General features: G+C 42.6%; 1 protein-coding gene and 1 pseudogene across 1 annotated transcript; one reads left to right on the plus strand and one right to left on the minus strand.

Moving 5' to 3' along the window:
• Positions 1-1,070: 1,070 nt before the first annotated feature.
• LOC124193866 lies at positions 1,071-5,501 on the minus strand (annotated as a pseudogene).
• A 972-nt stretch (positions 5,502-6,473) lies between these two features.
• Positions 6,474-8,315, plus strand: LOC124193867 (E3 SUMO-protein ligase ZBED1-like). Its single transcript, XM_046587853.1, has one exon. The coding sequence runs from the start codon at positions 6,474-6,476 to the stop codon at positions 8,313-8,315; it is 1,842 nt and encodes a 613-aa protein (XP_046443809.1).
• The last annotated feature ends 1,361 nt before the right edge of the window (positions 8,316-9,676 follow it).

Raw genomic sequence — 9,676 nt, forward strand, 5'->3', positions numbered from 1 at the left:
AGGAAGACCACAGGATTAGTCAGATGGCTCTATCACAAGGAGAGATGTGTCACGGTTTGCCTGAAAAGACTAAGATCGGGACATAACTACCTTAAAGCCTTCTCAAATAGAATTGACCAGGGGGCGGACCCAAGCTGTCGTAAAGGGTGCGAAGAGATTGAAAATGCCAAACATGTACTAGTGGATTGCCAGGCAAACGAACCTCATTGAAATAAGCTGAGGTACTTGTTCAGTGACAACAACCTGGAGTTCAACGTAAACAATCTACTAGGCCTTAACTCGAACCTCAGCCCATCTCTACAATCACAGCAGCCTCACTAAGAACCATGATGGATACACTGTCACGGACGGGCCTCAACGGACAGGAAGGCCGGGGAGCTGAACAGATGAGGTGACTAAGGGAATGAAGATCGAAAATAGAAAGAAGTCAAACGATGCGCCAGATGTCTCCCACCACCTTTCCCAAAATCTTAAGTGAGAAGTGTACAGGCCGTGGGAACACCACTGCATGGCGCACTGACCACCCCAGAAAATAATGGAACCAAACCTGCCGGTGCGTGAGGCCCTATGTTCAGAGAGCCATGACTGCGAAATCCTTGATCGCAGTCGTGCACCTTAAAAATTACCAATACCAATACCAATGACGGCAGGCAGAGATCTTTTTTTATAGACCCTGCATTAGTCACCACAGGCTGTGATATTTTGGTATCAACAGTATGGAAAACCACTAAATCACTGCTAAATAGTCAATAAATTGAAAGAAGCAATAGCGTATGTCATATACTCATATTGTCATAACAGTTTTTTTCATGTCCACAACTCCAAACAAAGACATGCAGACGACTAAACAATAAACACGCCATCTATTTTCGAAAAAGAATAGATCGGACTAGCCGTTTCGGGCACAGCGCCAAATTTGTCTGTGTCTTGTTTTTTAACCTGCAAAAGAAAACAATCATATTTTTTTTTTGTGTCTTGGTTGTGTCTTGGTCTTAATTTTAAAAAATTTCCTCTAAATTTGAGTCGACATGTAGGACTTATTTAGATAAAGGATTGAATATTTATTTAAAAAATCTTTCATTCAACTGTTGTATTTATGACATTAACATGATACTTTGCAAGGAGTATTTTCATAAATAAAGTGAGACACGAAATAATCACTGGGAAGGGGGGATGGATAAGAAAATGAATTGTGCTTGATGCTGTAGAACTTTAAAATTTACTATTAAAACATTATTTCTTTCGAAATCCCTCCAGATTAACAAGACACAACGTCACCGCGGTTACAGCCATCGAAAATTATTTTAAATAAACATGTAGATTAACCACAAACGTTTTCGACGAAAAAAAAATAAATAAAGGGAAAAACGGGGGTCCTCGTCAAACCAAAAATAATGATGTGCTTAATAAAGATATGTAGACATAGATGGTGGTAGCCCATAACCAATGCAAAGAGCTTGAATCCCAGAAACGAAATAACGAAATAACTAGGTGATCAAGTGAACCTCATCAATCCTCTGATGGCATGTCTCGTTCTTCATTTAAAGTTTACATGAATAAACTTAACTAGAGTAACGATGCGGAAAAGTGAACGTGCGTTTTGCTACTTCTTTTGTCTTGACAGAAAGAAGAGCGATGAAACCAGCAAATCTATCAGCTACACATTGTTGACACTAATAATCTGATTGATCCAGCTGATGAAGGAAGACACTTAATTGACGTAAACGCCGGGAACCTGAGCACGACCACAGCCGAAACCCCAGCTAACCAAACCACTCAATTCATAATAGCCTTCATCTTCACAGACCAAAGGACCTCCACCATCACCCTGTAAATATGAAAATTTCCCAAAAAATTAATTCTGTTCTTCCTTTGATTTCATTTTGGCTGAGTTTTACCTGACAGGTGTCGTTGCCGGCCTCTCCACCGGCGCAGAAACTAGACGCTGTCATGATGAAAATCTTTTCAGTCACAGCGTTGATTTGTCTAACGCATTCACTTTCGCTGACGATAGGAACATCGGCCTCTCTGACCCGCAATGGAATGGGCCCAGTTATAGAAAAGAACGCCAATCAGTTAATGATGATTCTTTAACTTTTTAACCGCCTAAATGAAAAGCGACTTAATTTCTCCCATGTATCCGTAACCAGTGACCGTGCATCAACGACCCGTCTCTGGGACAGAGCCTCTTGATGGCAAGCAAATGATGCATATACCTGGTTTGAGTTCAGCATGGCCTTGCAGTTTGAGCAGGGCGATATCGTTGTCCAGGGTCTGGCTGTTGTGATTGTGGTGAATGTAAGTTGTGGCTACGCGTAATGTCTGAGCACCAGGACTTCCATAACTATTCAAATTCAGACATTTTCATCTTGAATTCATCGATACCACAATTACGTAGATAACCGAACAATTAAACCCATCGGCTTGTCAAGTCGTGGTCTCCTACGCGAACGTAGATTGCATCACCTGAACGGACGATACTGTTATTTAAAAGTAATAACTCAATTTTAATAACATTTCAATTGGCAACAATGAATGGGGAAAACCTTACTTGGTGACGCAATGAGCGGCTGTCAGGACCCATTGGGTTTCAATCAAAGCACCTCCGCACAGGTACTGATTCAACGAGTTTATCAAAGCAACTTGCCAACAATATTCACCGGGTAGAGCATCGTTTCCTCCAACAACACGAGCCTGGCGGAAGCCTGAGCTCAGCGTAGTAGTGGTGTTGTCGTCTGTGGAACAAAAAGTCAAAAGTTACATACAAATGATTATTTAGACTTTCTTTAGACAAATCAATCGTACGGATACCGACAAATCAATCCAATAGTAGGAAAATTCTCTGTATAAGGTATAACCCTCAATGACGGACAATTCACGGAGTTCTCGATGGTTACCCTTGACACCGCAAACGAATTTGCTGTTGGGGAGCGGCCTGTGAACAGACGGACGGGGCCCAGATGAGGTGGCAGCTGTTGAGGAGGTGTTGCAACATCAGTGCCTGGACGAACCATTGGCGTTGTGTTTCTCCCGGTCTGTTGTTTTTCGAAAACAATATCGATCGTTAAATGTCCAAACGGACCTTCGAATGCGAAGTAAATTAAGGTTGATTGCTTGTTTGCTTGCCATACCGTGAGAATTCGGATTGAGGCACTTCCACGGAAACGCCGGACGACGGTTTCAATTCGCGAATGGCTGATTTTTGAGCGCAGCAAACGACTTTGGAACTCGGACAGCGGAACAAGTCGGTAATTTTGGCATTGCCTGGAAGAAAAATAAATTGAATAATTAAACAATCGCGTTTTACGTGTATCCCCAATTGTAAATCCTGGAAACTTACTGAAGCAAGAGAAGGAGAGAATGGGAGCCATGCAAGTGCCTGGACAATAAGGTCGGGTGTCGACCACTTGGGGAGCGCTGGTTGGTGTCGTTGTGGTCGTCGTGGTCGTTGACGGCGTACGAGTTCCAGTCGACTGGGGTCTTTGCGGTGCCGCGTCCAACTTATCTCCACCTAAAGAATTCACGTAACAATTCACAAATTCTGGTAAAAATTGATGGTTTTAATTCTATATCTACCAGATGACGGTCATAGCAGCGCCGGCCAGGCTGCTCAGCGGTGGTCCAGCCAACAAAGTGGTCAACGGATTCTTCAACAGATCAGACATGGCGGAAGCAGGTGCTTTGGTGGGTGGTCGGGATGGTCTGTTGTTCGTCGATCCGCCAGATCCTGAACTGGATCTGGACCCACCCAATTGAGGAGCTGAATCACGGGTCTTGGAGTCGCAGCAAATGGAGCCACGCTCGCAGAGATTAGGAGGGTTGTTGACGACGACGGACGGTTTGGAACAGAAAGCCGACATCAATCCTGGCAAGCAGACACCTGGACAACGTTTAGGTTGTGCGGTGGTTGTCGTCGAAGGAGTGGCTGTAGTGGTAGTAGTTGTTGCTTTAGTTTAAGTTAACGGTGGTAGGTCGAGCAGTGGTCTATGTTACTGATGCAGATGGCTTTGAACTGCTAGGAGAAGGACGAGCTCCTGAAGTCGGTGCAGTCACGTTATTGGTTTTCTGTTCGCTTATTCCTCCGCTTCCCTCACGACGACTGATGCAACATTTGCCCCCATTGGCACAAACTGCTTTTGAGTCGATGAAATCGCAGAGATACGAAAAGAATCCAGTCACACAAGTGCCCTGTTAAACAACAAATTCAATTCGTATAAATGTTGTCGATTTAAAAAAGAGCATTTAGGTTCAAATACTTGGAGGAAAGGAAAGAATGAAAAAAAGAGGGGACCAGACTTTCTTTTTCTACCTTTTCTTCCCTCGGGCACGATTTACCCGAAAAGCCTATGCGCAAACCACATCGGGTGAGCCAAATAAAAATCTGCTGTTAACGGCACCCCTTCACAATGCAACGCGCCGCTAAGGGGTCGGCTTGACCCATACCTTTGGATCTTAATAAGGTCTATAAGAACAAACTAAACTATATGAAGGCGAGCGCAAAATCAGCCGGAGAATATAGACTTTTAGCGGAATTGCAGTTGTTTCCAGCCTCGTATACGTGCATCAGACATAAATTATACAACATCGTATTAATATTACGGTACCGAGTTGTACAGAGTATAGGCCTACTATAACATACATAGGCTATATATATATAGCAGTCTTAACATACAGTATTGCAATAAAATGTCAGCATATGCGAGCATGTGTTCAGGCATTGCGAATAAACTTTGAAGGATCACAACAAATTGTCTCTCAGATTGAAAGTATATTGTCTGATGGGGAATTTACAGAAAAATAAAAGGAGAGAAAATTGGTTATGTAAGAGTACAGTCGCGGCTGAAAGTTTCTATACGTGTAGCTCAAAAATACGCCTTTTTACTGTGTATAGAGAGAAATTGAGAACACCAGCAGTTAATAGATTTGGTCAATGGGAGTATACCGTGTCACACAAGGGTGAAAATAGAGATTGAAGTGTATAATAAAATCGTTCCCCTTTATAAACGAATGTGTATGAAAAGAACAGACCGAACAGAGAAAATGTGCAATGCGCCAGGTGTGTCTATAATAGGTGTTGAATACCAATCTATTTAGTATAGTTGGCAGTTCGGTCGTCAACCTATAAGTGGTATAAGTTGTATATAAAGTATAAAAGCTGTGCAGGTGCTGTGCTGTGACAATATAGCCTAGTTTAATATGACGCACCGTTCTATTACACAAAGTTCATTGCCCTTCGCCTTATTATATGTACAGCCAACTGTTTTGGTTTTTGGGGGGGTTTTGTTTTGTTTGTTTCATACTTACGTAGCCTACATAGAGTAGGGAAAATGCGCATAATCTCTCGCTCTATTATTACTCAATATTTAAATTTTTTTTTGCTAAACCATCGAATATAAATGGGGACACCGCAAATAATGAAAAATGAATGAATGATGTTGTATGAAATCCAACTCAAGCGTGCCCAACTATGGTTGCCAAACCATAGAGTTGCTGAACCCCATTCCTACCCTCTTCTCTTTGGTATTTACCTCTTATATTACTCTTATCTTATATTTGGTACCACGTTATTTGGATTTACACAAACGAGCTGCTGTATCTTTTTTTAGGCAAAGGTGATAAACATCTGACGCTTCAAACCATTACAGAATTTATATTCAATAACAAACTTTCTTTTTATTGGCAGTTTCCTGTAAACCTTTTTTGGCTACGATTCAATACGCCGAAAATTATTTGAACCTAGTTTACATAGCCTGATTGTATTGGCCTTATGATTTACTCCTCGTGTTTCGTTATTTCACCTGGTACGTTGATTATCTGGCAGTTTTTCATCGATTAATACTTATTTATTGATTAAATTCATTTAAATACAGATGACAAGCCCAAAACCGCAAATGGCTCGTCGCAATTCCGGAAATCATTCTGATGACATCCTTTTGGATATCAACAGCCCCAACTCTCCTTCTTGGAGCTCAAGTACCTCTGGCTCTTCAAATTCATTGGCTAACACACCCGCTCCTACCTTCGATCACGATGAAATTTCTTTTATCGGTCCGGCTGCATCCTCGGCTCGCGGAAGATCAAACCTCCGAGGACGACGTTGAAGTTCAGTATCAGCCAAAAGAGTTTCGAGTTCGAGAAGCAGTTCAAATCAAAGGCCCCAATCTGTACCCCCACCAAAGAGGAGGGAGAGGGACAATGGAGAGGAACAAGAAGAGCATGTCACTCCAACTGGCAAGATTTCCAGGTCGGCTATATGGAAACATATGACGATGGTTGAAGATAGTGATAATCAGATCATTTGAAATCTATGCCCGACTGAGCGACTCCTTAACGGCAAGCCTAAAAATGTTTTTGCGTATCACGGGACAACAACTACGCACATCACTCATTTAAGACGGCAGCATGGAAACGTCATTGATGTTCGTGACTTCCCTCCGGAATCGAGTGGTTCAAGCCCATCCGTCCATGACTACATGGTTGAAGGCCGATTCGGGAAGAAGATAGTGCCGCGTCCCAGCGAAAGAGTAAAGGCGATCACTGCAGCTCTAGCCGGATTCATCTATTTGGATCTCCGTCCAGCTTCGTTTGTGGAGGGCCGTGGCATTCGTTGGCTACTCCACGTTCTTGAGCCTCGCTACATCATACCAGATCGTACGACTTTGATGAGGACGCATCTTGTCGACCACTACCACAACGCAAAGAAGGTCGTCATTGATAAGCTACAAGATTCCATCCACCTCTCTCTTGGATCGGACATGTGGACCGATGATCATCGCAGATTGGGCTACCTTTCAGTCATCGTCTCATTTATCACGTCAGACTGGAAATTCGTCCGGTTTGTTCTGTCCAACAGGCACCTTGACGACCATCATACTGGCAAGAATATTGCCGATGCAATCAACAAGACCATGCAGGAATTCGGCCTCGCATCGGCCAAGCCGACTTATGTGACCGATGAGGGGGCAAACATGAAGTGCGCTGGACACATTTTGAAATTTCCTCGCTCACCATGTGTTGCGCACAAAATCGATTCGGCCATCTCGGTTGACACCCTCTCCCAGATTCCAGAAATCGTAGCCATCTTCTTAAAATTTGCAAATATTCTCACATTCTTTCGGTATAAAGCAGCAGAGGTGACCAAGAAACAAAAGGAGCTTAAGGCTCTGTTGGATGCCATACCGGAAAACGTGGACGAAAGCAATCATAATCTTCAAGACCATTGCTACGCGGCAGCTGATACCAGTAATCCTCAAAAGATTACCACGCTTAAGACGGACTGCAAGACTAGATGGAATAGCAAATGTCTACAGATACAGTCCATTCTCGACAACTTCCGGGTCATCAACGAGATGCTTGACTACCACAAGTCCGACCTGAAGATCACCCACTCCGAACGAAAACTTCTTCAGCAGCTCCTAGAGTTCCTGACAACTTTTCAAGAAAGCTCTGAGCTCATGCAACGGGACCTCACTCCAGAGATTTCAAACGTTCTGCCCACCATCGCCTGCATGAAGCTGATGGCATGCTACGTGAGGGGAGAGATGGACATGGACATGGAATTCGCAAATATGGACGAACTTCCTACTAGGATGGAGGAGGAGAACCAACATTGTGATGATGGCGAAGAAGATTATGACCCGCCAGTGCAGCATCCAATTTTAATTGCACTGAAGAAGAAGATGTTCGATGCTCTCCAGAAACGTTTCGCTGAATTTGAAGAAGATCCGCAGTACAAATTGGCGTCTACATTGGACCCTCGCTGGAAGGCCTCCTTCGGATTCAAGTTTGAGGATGATTTCATCCGCGGGATAGATGTATTCGAGACATCCATCGGCCGAGTTTCAGCTGAGGTGCTCCCCACTACTGAGACTCAATCATCATCAACCGCGGCATCCCCTGATTCCCATCAATCTGGTTCGAAAAGGCCAGTCTCTCAGTCTCAGCTATCTATACTAATGAGCAAGATGCGCAAACGCAACCCTCCGCTGGAAGATATCAAAATGCTGAGAATGGAAGTGTCCACTTATCTTGCCATCCCAGATATAGCAGAGCATCAAACGGCAGATTGTAACCTTCTTTTATGGCGGAAGGATCGCCAGTCAATGTTTCCGAAACTTTCCAAAGTTGCCAGGAAAGTTTTCAGCGTTATGCCGTCGGCTGCGATGAATGAGAGGCTCAATAGCACTGCTGGCAGAACATTGACTGCAGATAGGTCTTGTTTGGCCCCTCAAAATGTGGATATGAGTTTGTTTTTGTTTTATAATACCCCTCCCGAAATGTATGCACCCAAATTGGCTGATGCTCTTACAAAATAGAAGGGAAAAAAAGGAAGGAATAAAGACAACTAAAATCGAGAAAATACAACACATTCATTCATGTAATAACGGTTGAAAGTTGCATGTTTTTTTACACTTTTTCTCTTTTAGTATAAACTAGAAATTACGATCTTGAAACGTGATTTAAAGAGGGTCTCCCTGTTGAGAGTAAATTATGGTATGATAGTCAACTTTTAGTCGCATTTTCGACTTTTCGACTTTTAATCGACTAAAAGTCGACTTTTCGACTCTACATAAAAAGTTCGGAAAAGTTCGGTAAAAGTCGATTAAAGTCGACTTTTTTCGACTCGACTCGACTTTCCATTTTACAAAAGTCGGTCGACTTCGACTCGGCATTTTTAAGTTCGGTACACGCCACTGATCAGTACTACTCTTTCTATTTCTCTTTAGTTCTCAAGAGGGTAAGAACTCAAGTCTTTTGTTCAGTTATATATATGTGTGGAAGTTATCAGCAAATATATTGTGTTGTGTTGAGACCAATTGTGTGTGTTCTAATTTGTTAGAATAATTATTACAATAGATTATGGGCCCAGAAACACGTTGCTGCCTGGTAACTAACAATGGCCGAACACAAGATCCAAGACCACCAACCTTTTCGGGCAGTAGCCCATTTGCCGAAATTCGACGGCTCCAACCACCGAGAGTGGAACTTCGAAATCGACCTAGTCTTTCAACATCATGAATTAAAGGACCTAGTCTCGGGAACCGAACTACGTCCAGAAGAGGTAAAACATTTCAAATTCTTTGCTTGCATGCTGGGCGTTTTCTTTGCTTGAACTGCTCTGCCAATATGGCTCATTACTTGCATCACCACTGAGAATAAGAAGCCCGATGCAAAAAATAAGGGGTAATTCTTTTGACTGAACATTGTTGCTTGAATTAGACTCTACACAGCTTTAAAAAAAATATATCCCTCTTAGAACTTTTATTGAACATTGTTGCTTAAAATAAGATCCTGTTATATTCTCAGAATTAGACTCTTGATCCATTTAATTTAAAAAAGGAAAACTCAAAAACTAGTGACGTTCAGGGCATGCATACTGTCACTCAGAATCAAGAATCCATATTAGGGACTGGAATGTTCATATCTTCTACACACTATGTCGCATGCACATGTTACTTCAACCAAATGCCACATTCCTTAACAATGTCACCCTACAGTCAAAATGAGAGAAACTTTATCAGCCTTAACGCTGCGTACATTTGATTCTTTCTTTCTCTACAGCTTAGACTGAGAGAAACTTTATCAGCCTTAACGCTGTGTACATTCAATTTTCTTTTCTCTACAGTTAAGACTGAGAGAAACCTTATCAGCCCTAACGCTGTGTACATTTGATTCT

Source organism: Daphnia pulex, chromosome 5 (assembly GCF_021134715.1).
Source record: "Daphnia pulex isolate KAP4 chromosome 5, ASM2113471v1".
Lineage (NCBI taxonomy): Eukaryota > Metazoa > Arthropoda > Branchiopoda > Diplostraca > Daphniidae > Daphnia > Daphnia pulex.